This window comes from Peromyscus eremicus, chromosome 4 (genome assembly GCF_949786415.1).
Source record: "Peromyscus eremicus chromosome 4, PerEre_H2_v1, whole genome shotgun sequence".
NCBI classification, from domain to species: domain Eukaryota; kingdom Metazoa; phylum Chordata; class Mammalia; order Rodentia; family Cricetidae; genus Peromyscus; species Peromyscus eremicus.
In genome coordinates this window covers 124566819-124582114 of record NC_081419.1, presented here as the reverse complement: position 1 = coordinate 124582114, position 15296 = coordinate 124566819, and the positions used below count along the sequence as shown (strand labels likewise).

At 46.2% G+C, this 15296-nt stretch overlaps 1 protein-coding gene across 1 annotated transcript; it reads left to right on the top strand.

Annotated features, from left to right (window-relative positions):
* Window positions 1–7148: 7148 nt before the first annotated feature.
* On the top strand, window positions 7149–11555 carry C4H20orf202 (chromosome 4 C20orf202 homolog). Its single transcript, XM_059259657.1, has 2 exons — window positions 7149–7277; window positions 11325–11555. The coding sequence occupies exons 1-2, from the start codon at window positions 7212–7214 to the stop codon at window positions 11553–11555; spliced, it is 297 nt and encodes a 98-aa protein (XP_059115640.1). The 5' UTR covers window positions 7149–7211.
* The last annotated feature ends 3741 nt before the right edge of the window (window positions 11556–15296 follow it).

Below are 15296 nucleotides of genomic sequence, written 5' to 3'. Positions count from 1 at the left end.
TATTATTGTTAAGGAGCAGATTTGGTCATGAACATGTAAACATATGGGAGAGAATAAACCATTAAATCCATAGGTAAAGGGGTTATGGGAAGGACTTGAATTGGGGAAACCAAGAGACTTGGTTTCTGCTCTAGTCATCTGGCTTGTTGTTGGGAAATTGTCTATACTCTTGTCCTTAAGATATTCAAATAATCGTGTCTTCAATAAAACAACATATTCCTCCTGCAAAAGTCTACTTGGCAGTTCAGGCTGACATGGTGGCTTCCACCTGAAGTAGGACTGGTCTCCACCTATCTTGTATGCCCAGGTGGCGGCTTCTGCTCCAGCCTCATCGGTGCATGGGAGTCAGCAGAAGGTAGCACTGGGGTCAGAGAGGAGCTCCTCTCCATCTTCTGGGAGCATAAACCAGAGATTGAACATGTAACTGCCATTCATATTTCATTGGCCAGTATTTAACCGTATGACACACACGCACCAGAAAGGGAGCCTGGGAGATGTAGTTTTTCTCGTAAGAAAAGAGAAGAAAGTATATTAAACAATAACATATGTGTGTATTTAAAATAACATTTTTATTTATTCTTTGAAATTTTCATACATGTATACAATGTATACTGATCATATTTATCCCAAACCCCTCTTCAGCCTTCCCCAAGATATCTCCACATCTCCCTCCCAACTTCATGTGCTCTATTTTGATCCACCAAGTCCAACTAGTACTGTCCACGTGTGTGGTGGAGGGAGGGTGTCATCTACCCACCAGGACATGGGCAACCTACCAGGGGTCACCTCATCACCCCCTGGCCCCAGCCATCAACTGCCAATAGCTCCTCCGCTAAGGGTAAGACTTCAATAGCCCCTCCCACATATGTGCTGGGATTTTTAACTGGCTTGATCCTGTGCAGGTAGGTCTTGCGTGGGCAACCACAGCTGCTGTGAGTTTATGTGTGCAACAGTCGTGATATACCCAGAGGACAGCATTCACAGCTCTCCTTCCCAGGCTCCAGCTCTTGCACTCTTCCCACCACCTCTTCAATTATGTCCCCCCAGCCTTGGGGAGCCGGTCAGTACAGATGTCCCATCTGTGGCTGGGCACTCACACACAGTTGCTTATTCCCAGCAGTTTGAATAGGAATGCCTGTCTGCATTAACCACTACCCACCGCAATAAGCAGCTTCTTTGGCCAAGGCCAGAAGCTGCACAGATTTTCACACACAGTATATGTAAACACAAGCTTCTTTGGCCAAGGCCTGGAGCAGAACAGATTTGTATGCATAAACAGAAATATTAGACATTTAGCAAAACAACAACAGTAGTTCCCACCTGCCCGTGGGGCCTATGGCCTCTCTAGTCATGGGTTTTGACTGTATTTATAGTACCAGGCATGAATCCCCTCCTGTGGAGCACAGCCAACAATTTTTGTCACAGCCCTTTGTTTACTTGGGCAGCCAGCACTCCATATGAGCCAAAGTCTTTTTCATTTGAAAACTCATACATTCATTTTATGCTCAAATATAGATGTATGCATACAGATCCTAGGTTTGTATTATAAAGTGAGGGGTTTTTGTTTGGCTTTGTTTTGTTTTGAGACAGCACCTCAGGTATCCGAGCTGGCACTGACTTACTGCACAGCAGGGGATGACATTGATTTTTGGGTCCTCTTACCTCTACCTCCCCAGTGCTAGAGTTACTGGTTAGTAGCACCGTACCCAATGAATGAAGTCCTAGAGATCCAACTCAGGGCTTCATGCATGCTAGGCAAGCACTCTGCTAGCTGATCTACTTGTCAACCCTACTTCTTATTTATTTGAAATTTTGAGCCACAATCTCATGTGTTCCAGACTGACCTTGAACTTATATAGCCAAAGATGATCTTGAACTTCTGATCCTCCTGCCTCTACCTTTCGAGTACTGAGATTACACCACCACACTCAATTTCCAGAGTGGTATAGTTGGAACCCTTGACTTCCTTTATCCTAGGTCAGTGTTCTGTCAGCTGAGTTGAATCCTGAACTAAGTGAGATTTTTGAGTCAGTCGATTGTTAATAGACCCTCTTACCAGATGGATCGTGGGACCTATGAGGTCAGGTGTGAAATCTTGCTTACTCAGCACTCTATCCCCAGAATGCATTGTGGGGTGTGGTCCATGAAAGCTGCTCTGATGTCAAAGACAATGAACAGATAGCCATTCTGGCTTTATGGTTATAAGGTTATGGTTATACTGTTTTCCTCTTTCAGGAACTTCAGTTCTTTGCCAGTCCAGGCATTCTGGCTCCATGTCTCCTCAAGTCTATGTGCCAAGCCTTTCTGAACCTATGAAATAAAATGTGTTCGGGGCCATGAATCCTTAGCGGGATTAAAAATAAATGAAAGTGTATCAAAACAAGTTAACCACAAGAAATGACTTTGTGAAATAATTAGGCATCAGCTTTGGTGGCCAAGTGCAGGGCACCAGCTCCTCCCTGCCAAGCACTCTAGCTTTCCATGATGCCATGCAGGGCAGAGCACACTGGGTTGGCTAGAGCCTCTCTTGGCCCTCCACCACTTTAAATAGACCAAAACCTACCATGTACGGTCAGGGAAAATTATTCTAATTCCAGTTGTCACCACCTGCTGGGGTGATCCTTGAAAAATTATGCCTCTCTGAGCCTCGTTTCCTGTGTAGAAAGTGACTAATGACTGAAATATCTCTAATATATTAAAATGTATATTTGTATTTGCATAATAATTTGTTATATATACGTGTGTGTGTGTGTGTGTGTGTGTGTGTGTGTGTGTGTGTGTAATAGTAGGGGCTGGAGAGATGGTTCAGTGGTTGAAAGCATTAGCTGCTCTTCCAGAGGACCTGAGCTCAATTCCCAGCACTTACACCATGCCTCACACCGCCTGTAACTCTAGTTCCAAAGGCTCTCACACCACCTTCTGGTCTCCATAGGTACTTCTAGAATGTGTTCCACAAACATACATGAAGGCAAAGCATCCCACACACACAAAATAAAATAATAAACTTTAAAAATACAAACAATAACGATGCCTAGCTTATAGGCAGAGGTTCTTAAACTTTCTCAGTTTTCCATAGTGTTAGCATATTAAGGACTTTTCCATTGAGCCAGGCCCAAAGAAATGCCCAATAGTGATCACACAGTTTGATTCAAGTGCTTTAATAATGATTGTCTGCACAGTATCTTATAGACGACATTGCATCATTCTCCCCAAGCTTTCAACTGCTCTGCACTATCTCTGAGTTTTCTGCAGTACTTGGGGATGCCTTGGCACACAGTTTGGGGTCTGTTGTCTTTACAGGTTTAAAGATGGAACAAGGCTGTCTATGTTTGTCAAGGGCCCAGAGTAGAACATCAGTAAATGGTTGTCATCTCATTCTGAGGTCACCTCCTGTGTCCCCCACTACCCCCACACTACTGTACGCCTGTCTCCAGCTTCGCCCACCTTGTGGTTTCTGTCTTCTCCTTCAGGACCCTTTCAAGCCAGTGGTCCTGTTCTTCTCCACTCAATAGCACAGTTGCCAAAGACCTCTCTGCAGATGGGTGTACATCTTTGCTCTCGGCCTGGACTTGCTTGTGTAGATCACCTTGCCCAAAGGTGTGGGCAAAGTAGCAATGTGCCAGTTCCAAGCTTGGGCCTTAAAGGAACTTCCTGCAATTCTATTTGCTCCTTTATTTTGTTTGTTTATTTTGAGATAGGGTCTCAAATAGCCTTAACTGGCCTCAAATTCTCTATGTAGCTGAGAATAACCCTAAACTTCCAATCCTCCTGCCTCTTCCTCCCAACTACTGGGTTTATAGATGCATGCTATGGTTATTTATGGTGCTTAGGGATCAGATCCAGGGCTTTGTGCCTGCTAGGCAAGCATTCTACTGCCTGCTGAGCTGAATCTCCAGACATTTTTAAAATCTTACTTTTTGCACTGCCAAAAGAACATGCCTAGAAATCCTGGAGAATGGCAGGAGACCTGTGGGAGCAGCCTCAGACCTGGCAGCAACTTACCATCCCATCAACCCACTAATTTTTCTGTGAAAATAGATGGTCGCTGTGGTTTGGGTAAGTGTCCTCCAAAGACCCGTTGGTAAAGTCCTCTCCAGCCTGAGGTACTAGAGGGAGGTAGGGGAACCTTGAACATGATAAGCCTAGTGGAAAGTTTTCTGGTCATATGAAGGGAATAGTGGGACCCTGGTGTTCTTTCTCTCACCTTCCCCTATGTGGCTGTCATAAGATGAACAGCTTGTTTCTCCACACACACAGTGCTGTAGTGTGCCGCCTCACCACGGCTCCAGGTGGCAGGGCCAACTGACCATGAACCCAAGCTTTCAAAACTGAGCCAAAATAAACCATTTTAAGTTCATCATCTCAGGCATTTGTTATAGCAACAGAAAACTGATTAGTGCGGTTGTTACTTGAAAGTATGGCGTTTTAGAGATGTTTGTTACCCAGTGCTCTTGGGACAGTGCCACCTCTGGGGCAAATTCAAAATGAGATCAGATCTGATTGGCTCCTTTGGTCACCACCACCAAACAGCTCCACGAACATCGGCCACCATGAGCCCAGGATCTCCTTCCTGTCCAGCCTGCAGGTGGCTTTTGTGGACTGGAGCACCCATCTCTGCTCCGACAGTTGTCCTGTTATTTCATAGCCATGCATGTGACACGGAGCCTGGAAAGGATTATTTCTGGTCCCCGTGTTTAAAAGCTGGGCAGATGTGGTCAGCAGCTATTTCTCAGAGCGCTTTGGTTCTAAAGCGTGACCGCTGAACCAGAATAGAATTTGCACAGCAAATTTTGTCTGTGTGCCGCCATCGGAATCCATCTTGGGCTGTAAACCCCAGAGTGAAGGAAAAGTGGTACTCCTAACAACTCACTTTAGGAACTTCCTTCTACAAAGCTGGAGGCAGAACCCAGGCTCTGTGCAGCGCGAGGTCCTTTTGCCTGACTTAGAGACCTCACACTTAGAACCCAGGTCCACCTCCATGCCAGTGAAGCCCCCTCAGTTCTCTCTGGACATCACACCATGCTTCGTGTGCCATCCACCAAGTGCCAACCGCTTGGCAGAATTCCTAGCAACACTCTCCTCATCAGAGACCAGCTTCCCCCGTGTCCTTCACCCAGTGCTCCTGCCCTGTTGTCTGGGGCTAAAATAAGACCCTCCTCCTTGATTTAAAGATATTTACTTGAAGTTTTTTTGCTTGAATAAATTATCAGGTTCTATTTCAAATCCCCTTTGTTAATATGGTGTCTTTTTTGTTTTCAAATTTTTGTGTCTATAATTATTTTCCTAATATATTTTGTTTTAGACAGGGTCCCACTATGTAGACCAGGCTAGCCTAGAACTTACAGAGATCCACCTACCTCTGCCTCCTGAGTGCTGGGACTAAAGATGTGCAGCACCAAGTCAGGCTTCATAGTATTTTTCTCCTGGAGTTCTTGGAGGAAGAAAGGTTTGGTCCCATGGTGGCTGACTGTCACTTGTTCTGGGCAGTTTCCTTACATGTTTTGTCAATGTGGGTCCTGGATGGATCTAACGGAGCACATATCCATGGGTATGCTGTCACAGCCTGAGCTGAGAGCATGGATGGAATTCATTTAGCTGGTCCTCTCTGATCTGTATCTAGGTTCTGTATCTATATCAGCTCTTGGATTGGAGTTTCAGATTCATGCGGATAGAGTGCATTTTTGAAAACCCTACATGAGAATTACATCCTGTTTATTCCCACTGTAACATGAGTTTGGGTCTCATTTGTTTCTGTTTGGTAGGATATCGACCAGCGAAACAAGGTCATTCTCTCTCTGGTTTGGAGCTTCTTCCTGGTGCCTGGGGCAGAACTTGGCACACAGTAGACAATCGTTAAGTGTTTATTGGAAGGGATGATGAAGGAATACCCTTTCCACAGTGTGCTGTGAGGAATAAATGGGGAATTGGGCAGGACCGGATTTGATGGCAAGCAGCAGAGTCCAGTTCAAAAGGCATTTACAGTCCCACTGACACGCAGATGGTGTCGCTGACTTGGTGGAAGCATGATTTCCAACCTTTCCTTTTGTTGGCTGTCATCTTATCGTTGCTAGACGGCAGCTGTAGCTCCAGGCACCACATCCACATCCCAGGCAGACGGAAGGGACAAAAAGCAAAATTAAAGAGGAAGCAACAGTAACATTTCCTGGTTTTCAGGAAAGTGAAGATTTCACACATTTCTGCTGTGGTTTCCCTCGTGGAGAACTGGTCACGTGAGCATCCCAGAAGTTAAGGGGCATGGGAAGTCAGCATCCTTTCATCCAGACTCCACAGGTGAGGGAGGAAGGGTGGGAGACTGGGACCACAGAAGGGGTATCAGCCCCAGAGGACATGTGTAAACCGCCTACTCTACACAGAAACCATGAAGAAACCCTAATAAGCCTTCCTGTGCCGGCCTCACTCAGCCTCACAGTCCTGGGGTGCCTGTGGCCCATCACCGGCCTCACTCAGCCTCACAGTCCTGGGGTGCCTGTGGCCCATCACCGGCCTCACTCAGCCTCACAGTCCTGGCGTGCCTGTGGACCATCACCGGCCTCAGCCTCACAGTCCTGGTGTCTGTGGCCCATCACCGGCCTCACTCAGCCTCACAGTCCTGGGGTGCCTGCGGCCCATCACCGGCCTCAGCCTCACAGTCCTGGGGTGCCTGTGGACCATCACCGGCCTCACTCAGCCTCACAGTCCTGGGGTGCCTGCGGCCCATCACCGGCCTCAGCCTCACAGTCCTGGGGTGCCTGTGGCCCATCACCGGCCTCACTCAGCCTCACAGTCCTGGGGTGCCTGCGGCCCATCACCGGCCTCAGCCTCACAGTCCTGGGGTGCCTGTGGACCATCACCGGCCTCAGCCTCACAGTCCTGGGGTGCCTGTGGACCATCACCGGCCTCACTCAGCCTCACAGTCCTGGGGTGCCTGTTGGCATCAGATCCCCTGAGCTCCTGGAACCATCAGGCATGAAGATATCCATATCCCTGGTTTCTCCCCTTCTTCCTAGTTTTGTTCAAAGCACTGAAGCTTAAAAAAAAAAAAATCCTAAACTACGTTTTCCAGCGTGACTAACGTCCTGCTCTCATTAATTCCACCTGGTGACTTAGCTGACAGCCTGAGACAGCTTGAAGGAAGCCGGTGACTGTACAAGTCAAAGGTCCCTCAAGCTCGTAGCCAAGTCATTGCCAAGGACTCTATCAAGGACACTGAGATGGAAACACCAGGAGAGCCGGCAGCCAATCTCGGGCAGACCCTGGAATGGCTGAGGAAGGAGCTGGTAAGCCTTTTCTTTCGTCTTGTTATTTCTGCCTGTATTTCCTGAGGCTTCTGGTCACACACACACACTCTTCCCAGGACCTCGGTGACTATGACAGGGGCTTCGGGCTGAAGTTTGAGCCCTGCAGGCACCCTTCCTGGGGCAGCCACACGGAGTACAATGGAGTTCGTAGGTACTGGGAAAGTGGGTCATGGCCTACATAGGAGACCCTGGGTGCTGGCCAGACTGGTTTTAGCATTGTGCTGGGTGCTAGGAATGTACCCAGCTCTGTTGCTGTGTGACCTCTAATTAGTGTCTTTACCTCTCCGAGCCTCAGTTTCTTAAATCACAAGACAAAGGTAATTATAATGCCAACATTATGAGGGTTGTTGGAAGGCTTCAGTGAGAGGTGTCTGTCATTTATCTTATTAGTGCTTGGCACCTAGGGTGAAACATGACCCCTGGGACAAAGGACACCCAGCACATTAGCTGGAAAAGCAGAGGCATCGACAAGAACTGAGCCTAAGATATATGTGGAGGGAGACGAGCTGGAGGAAGCCCAGTAGAGGCAATAATGGCATTGGGCTGGGCCGGGCCGTGAGTACTGACACCAGCTCCCACTGCAGAAGGGGCCAAACAGAGCCAGTGGCCTGTGGGACTTCCTCTCAAGTGTTGAAAGAGCAAGCAGGAAGACGTTCACTTATGCAGCTTGCTCCTGTCTCCTGTTTCCAGTTGGTAAAGACTCACCCACAGGTCCTAATTCTCCTGAGTATATATGCCGTGTTACCTGGGAAGCCAGGCGCCATGCCTTTCACTGTGGTCTTTTCTCCATGTCCCCAAATAAAGAGGCGTCCCAAAATATGTGTGCACAGCAGCCAAGACAGAGGAGAGTGCACAGGAACACCAGAGGAGAGAGGGACAGACAAGATCATCCCAGGAGACCTTTGTGGGTTGCTAGGCAACAGGCCAGCTGGGAGGCAACCCTGACAGGGTTTCTCATGGGGTTGGGGGTCACAGCTGCTGCTGAAGCCACAGGCACCCCAGCTGCACAACTGGTCCTCCCAGTGCACAGACTCGGGCTCCTCATTTGTAAGGTGATCAGGTTAGCATACACAAAATAAAAATCACTTTTCTTTTTGAGGTGCTAAACCTGAACCCCAGGGCCTTTCATGGGAAGTATTCTACCATGATCCCAGCCCTCTTAAACACTCTTTTTAGTAGGAAAATAATTTTGATAATTATCTCAATTATCTCATAAAGAGAGTACCCTAGTGATGCTAGAGGTCCATCCTAGGATTTGGTTGTTACATCCTCAGCCCTTGAACATCTGCATCTCTGAACCTGTGTCCTCCTGTGTGGCCAGAGAGCCACACGCAGTGACTTTCTCTATGGAACAGCTGAGTTATGTTGTATAATAGCTTGGGCTGGAGTGAGGTGGAGTTTTAACTGTAGTTGACTCTGCTTTTTTTTTGTAAAAAAAAAAAAAGTTTTAAATTACCTTTTGTACTGGCTAGTTTTATGCCAACTTGACACAAACTAGAGTCTTCTGAAAGGAGGGAAACTCATTTGAGAAAATGCCCCCATAAGATCCAGCTGTAGATTATTATTATTTTTGATTAGTGATTGATGGGGGAGGGCCCAGTCCATTGTGGGTGGGGCCACCCCTGAGCTGGGTTGTATAAGAAAGCAGGCTGAACAAGCTAGGGGGAACAAGCCAGTAAGTAGCACTCCTCCCTGACCTCTACATCAGCTCCTGCCTCCAGGTTCCCGCCCTGACTTCATTCAATGATGAACTGTGATGTGGAAGGAAGCATAAGCCAAATAAACCCTTTCCTCCTGGGGTTGCTTTGATCATGGTACTTCACAGCAATAGTCAGCCTAAGACAATCACTGTGACCAAAACAACTCACAGAAAGAAGAGTTTGTTTGGCTTACAGTTCTGGAGGGACTGTCATGGTTCGGAAGCGTGGCAGCAAGCAGTAGACATGGTAGTCCACACAAGAGGCTGAGGGCTCACTTCTTGAACCGCTACACACCGGGAACAGAGAATGAACTGGGAATGGCATGTGGTTTTCAAAACCTCAAATCTTAGCCCCCAGTGGCATACTTCCTTCAGTAAGGCTACACGTCCTAAACCTACCCAAACGGTGCTACCAATGTGGAAGCAAGTTTCAAACACTTTAGCTTATAGAGGACGTTCAAACCACCACATCAAGCTTGGCAGCAAGTGCCTTTACTTGCAATGCTGTCTTGCCAGCCCCACAGTTGACCCCCAGCACACTAAAGATTTCTTTTTAATTATGTGTATGTGTGTGGGTTTGCGCACATGAGTGCAGGTGCCCATGGAGGCCAGAAGAGGGCGTCAGATCCCTGGAGCAGGAGCTACGGCTGTGCAAAGCATAATCTTCATTACAGCAGTAGAAACCTAAGACACAGGCCATCTAGCAGTGACCAAAGCAAACAGAAAGCTCACAGGCCATGTGCAAACATGGTTCCATTTTCTGTAAAGTGCTTGGATGCCCTTAGATCTTGGTATCCACCAGGATGGATCCTGGAGCCATCCTCCTTGAATACTGAGGGACAGTTACCCTTTTGTGGCTTTTCAATGTATGTTGCAAAAATTACTTCAGCATAAAATAAAATTTAACACTTTAAAATAGGGTGCAAAACAGACAAAATATATAGGAAAAGATTTCTGGAAGATGAGAGGTTTGGAGGTAGATGACAGTGATATTCTAGCATAGCAGCTTTGAACTCTTTGTCTTAGGTCCCCTTTGTGTTTAGCAAAACTATCAAGGGCACTGAAGAAAAACGTCCTTTATACGTATTATAAACCAAAGCCGAATACTTTAAATTATTTATTCATCAATACATTTGAACAAATAAACTCACAGCATGTTAATAAAATATTATTTAAATAACTGATTTTTCAAAGCAGATGTTTAGAGAGAAGAGTTGACCCTGCTTTACATTGTTGTAAATCACTTTACTACATGGATTAGTAGAAAACAACTGAGTTCTCCTTTCTGTTTCTGTATTCAATCGAGGTATTGCATGTCATTGGCTTCCGGAAAACCCTACTGGGTGCTAATAAGAAAATAAAAGCGAAGGGGGAAAATGTGTCTTATTGTAGGGCAAGTTGTTTTGACACTGCTGATCCCCTGAAAAGGTTTTGGGAACCTAGGTGTCCCCAAGCCTTGCACTTCCTAATGTGTTCTAGCTGTGGGGTTGGCTTCACTTCATTGTTAATGACAGAAGCCACTAGCATGTTAGTATCTGTAATGGCTCTTCCTGGTTGTCAACTTGACTACATCTGGAATTAACTAAAACCCAAGTAGCTGGGTATACCTGTGAGGGATTTTTTCTTAATTAAATCATTCAAAGTGGGAAGACCCCCTTTTAATTGGATCTTTTGAGGTGGGAAGATCCACCTTTAATCTGGGCCACACCTTTGGCAGCCTGTATAAAGGACATGGAAGAAAGAAGCTTGTTCTCTTTGCCTGCTTGCTTTACTATCACTGTAAAATCCATTCCTTCATTGGCATTGGAGGCCACTTCTTCAGGATTCTGGCATATTCTGAAGGCCTGCTGAGACATCAGCCTCATGGACTGAACAACTACTGGATTCTTTTTTTTTTTTTTTTGGTTTTGGTTTTTCGAGACAGGGTTTCTCTGTGTAGCTTTGCGCCTTTCCTGGAACTCACTTGGTAGTCCAGGCTGGCCTCGAACTCACAGAGATCCGCCTGGCTCTGCCTCCCGAGTGCTGGGATTAAAGGCGTGCGCCACCACCGCCCGGCAACTACGGGATTCTTACACCTTCTGTTGGTAGACACTAGGTTGGGCCACAGCCTGCAAACCATTCTAATGAATCCCATGCATTCATTCACCTTGGGAAGGTGAGTAATTTGTTCTATCTTCCTAGACTCACAAGTGAGGCTTCAGGGGAATATGGTACTTATGGCTTGTGTGAGGAGGTAAGGGCTTGTCTCCACCGAGACAGTGACGTGATGGGGCTCAGTGAACACAGAGAGTGCCTGTTTCATCCCACCGATGCCTCCTGTCTCCTAGGCTGAGATGCAGATCCAAGACCAGCAGCTGCTGCTCGCACTGAGGCATCTGCAGAGCCTCCTGGAGGAGCTTCGAACCGAAAGCACCCACTGGGAGGATACAAGGTCCAGCAGAAACACATCGCCTTTCCGAGCTAGACTGGGCTCAGAGGGCCGGGGCTGCCAGCCTGTGTTGAGGGAACCGGCCCAGCTGCTCCGAGGGGAAGAGAGCAGGCGAAGCTCCCTTCCTTAACCAGCCAGAGAGGGCACTCATCAAAACCCTCCCACCTCGACTATAAATTTTGTGTCTGCTGTGTGTCCTTGGATCTGTCACTTCTTAACTGTCTCTGTCATTTACCAATGTGTGTGTGTGTGTGTGTGTGATAAATCATTGGGTGCACACATGCTTCAAAAGAACAACCCTGTTACATAGTTTCCAGCAAGTTTATCACCCAGGGTGATAATCCTATTTTTAGGAATTTTTCATAGGGCAATTGTTAAAAGAAAGATTATGATGTGCAAAGATGGCTGCCTACTGTTGTCTTGGTGAAAAATCAGAATACCTGTAGTGACTTCCTGGCTACTTTCTGTGTTCCTAACAGGCCTTCCTGGCCCTCTTTATCTGGTAAGAACAGACCCTGTTGCCACCACAGATCACAGAGATGAGCAGGTCATCAGGCCTAGTCAACTATATAATTCATGTTGGCTCTAACGTGATTCATGATTGGTTTAACTCATGGGCATGTGACTCAACAAAGCCAACCACAGTCCTTCCCTGGGATTGCTATCTGGATTCTGCCAACCACACTTCCAGGATGCAGTTTGATTTCTCTTAAGCTGGGTTGGTCTTCGCCAATAAGCCATGTAGGGTTAGACTCTAAGGCAAGAGGTGGGAGGAGGGACTGGCTCCTTTGTCCCCACAGTATCTTGTAGGCTTCTTGCAACTCTTGGTGTCACCCTCAGTGATGCTTCACCTCAGAGCAAGTGGCACCAGCTCTGTCTAGATCTAAGGCCCAGCCTGGAGGCACCCTCTAGGCTCCAAGCCCCCTTTTAGATGTCTGTAGGCCAGTGCTACATGCCTTCTGTCTGCGTGGTTTAAATTTTAATCCTTCAGCTTGTTCCCCCGGCACTGGTGGTAAATTCTTCCTGTAATTGCTAGCTGGGAATTCTTTTTATAACTTCTCATCCACTCAGTTAACTTTATACTTAGCTAACAATTCTTTGTATTAAATTCTGTGTGTTTAAAAAAAAAAGGAAGAAAGAAAAGGTGTGACTCCTTTCCTACCTATCCCCACTGACACCATTTTTGCCAATGCAGCTCTAACTATTCAAATGTCTTCCAGTGCACAAGAATCCCTAGGATGCATATGTCAAAGAGAATAGCCAGAGAGATGGGGATGCTTTTGTTTATAAGAAGCTGTAGGGAAGGCGCTCACAAGGCCCCACCCCTAACTGAGGAACTAGTGATAGTTGATGGCCGCTGGCATCAACTATGGCACTTTGTTTAAGTGCATTGTCTCTGGTAGGTCAACCCAGTGCCAGTGGATGGCCCCATAACCATGAGTGTAAGAGCAGTACAAATTGGACTCTGTGGGTAATAAGATAAAAATAAAAGGCATAAAGTTAGAAGGAGATTGGGGTACATCTGGGAGGGGTTTCATGGAGGAGTAGGGGTGAAAATGATCAAAATACTGAGGAAGTATATGAAATTTTCAAATAACTAATATAATATTATAATTTTAAAAAGAAAACCTTAGCCCAAGGTAGGAGTCTAGATTCATCCTGCATGCACATGCGACAGTTGGTGCTCTGAATCTGGCCAGGACTCAATGTTATCAATTGGAATTTTGCCAGTATAGACGGTGATGACTATATTCCCAGTACTTGTGGAGACTGAGGCAGAAGGATTTTACGAGTTCTAGGCTAGCCCTGAGCTACATAGTAAGGGTTGAGGCCAGCTTGGGATGGAGATGTATCTCAGTGGTTTAACACATGTCTAGCTCGTGTGAGGCTCGATTTGATTAACATCACACACAAAAAAAGGCTTTTTACATGCTTGACCCTGATTACAGAGATGGTTGTTAAGCTGGTTTTTAATTTAATTTTAACCCTACCTTTTTGAGAGTGCATGCATGTGTGCGTGTGTGAATATGTGTAGATATCCATGCATGGGTGTGCACATTAGGGTGGAAGCCAAAGGTCACTGTTGGGCATCTCAATAGCTTCCCACATTACTGTTTGAGACAGTGTCTCCTCCTTGAGCCTGGAGCTTTCCAATCAGCTAGGCTGATTGGCCAGTGAGCTCCAGAGATCCTCCTGTCTCTTCTCCCTTCACTGAGATTACAGGTGCATATCACCTTGTCTGGCTTTAAAAAACAAAAAACAAACAAACAAAAAAAAAACAAAACCTGTATATTCCTGTGTTTGTTTCTGTTGGCGGAAAGGATATGGAGATATTCAGGTACCCACAGAGGGAGTTGGATCCCTGTTGTGTGACAGAACTTGTTCTGGGGAGGCACAATATAAATGTCTACTCACCCCAGATAGGATACTCATGACAGACCAAAGTACAGATACCACCAAAGTCCAATTTTGTGAACAAATGACTTTTATTGAGGTTGCTTACAGGAATGTAGGCGGAGTTTTCCTATCCTGACCACCTGCTCCCAAATAATCTACAGCTGCTTCCCAAATAACTGACTCAGAGACTTAAAATAAATTATAAATGTTCGGCCAATAGCTCAGGCTTGTTACTACCTAACTCTTTCATTTAAATTAATCCATATTTCTTATCTATGCTTTGCCACATGGCTCATGGCTTATTACCTCATTTTCTACACATCCTGATTCCTCAGTGGCTGGCTGGCATCTCCTCTGACTCTGCCCTTTTTTTTCCCATCATTTTCCTAGTTTGGTTGTTCCCCTTATAGTTCCTGCCTGGCTACAGGCCAATCAACTTTTTATTAAACCAATCTGAGTGAGAAAACTTCACAGTGTGCAGAAGAATTATTACACAGCACAGGAACATGGCTAAGGGGTCACAAGAGTAGAAACGACTCAAAGACAGCTGCATCACCGAAACCCACCCCAGCATGGGTGACAGCTCACAAAGCTGGGAACTTGGAGCACACTGCACAGCCTGCAGGCAGCTCAGCAGACTGGAGCATATGCCAGGTGCTGTGCTCTAAACCTCTTCCAGGCAGCTCAATCCGTTTCTGCTTTTCCAGGCAGCTGGTCTGGTCTCAGGGTCTTCTTTGCAGCTCAGCTTGCTTCTGTCTCAGGGGCATTCTCAGCTTTTATGGTTTGCTCTTACAGGAAGGGAACTAGTGAATCTGGTCAGTTTCAGGGACTTCCTGAAGCTATTTTGAGTTGTTTACCTTCCTGTTTAAGGAGCTTCCTGCAGAATGAAAAGTTTTAATCTCAGAAGAAACTGTTACACAACAATCGTCTAAAGCTGGAGTGACAGGTAGTTGTTTGGTGCTTGATCTGAAGGCTGGAAACCAAATTTAGGGTCTTCTGGAATAACAAACAAATGCTCTTAACCACTGAAACAGCTCTTCAGCCCCCTCCTGGTTTTTATATTGATGCTTGGGATCAGAACTTGGGTTCTCATGCTTGTGTACTTTATGGCTCTCATGCAAGTACTTTATGGACAAAGCCATCTCTGCAGCCCCCTCATTTTTACATTTTGCTCTTAGGTGAGTTTCTCCAGGCTCTTTGAGCCTCATTCACCTTATCCACCCATGTATAACAAGGTGATAACAATAGCACTTCTCACTTATTATTGTACAGATGAAGTGGACTCATTCACATATAACGCTTCATATAGAACTCCACCCTGGAAAGACTAATACTTAGCAACTTGTTCTTCTTGCTATGGGGTTGTATACTAACTTGTGAAACCATGATAATGATAAGTGGACAAGCTTGTTAACGACCATCATCAAAAGACACACCTGCCTGGCCATGCAAAGGAGAAAGGACAGTGGTCTCC

Bases quoted from the DNA above. Each gene is read 5' to 3' on its own strand.
- C4H20orf202 (XM_059259657.1), top strand. From the start codon at position 7,212: ATGGAAACACCAGGAGAGCCGGCAGCCAATCTCGGGCAGACCCTGGAA. The intron at 7,278-11,324 runs GTAAGCCTTTTC...CCTGTCTCCTAG, and splicing joins AATGGCTGAGGAAGGAGCTG to GCTGAGATGCAGATCCAAGA.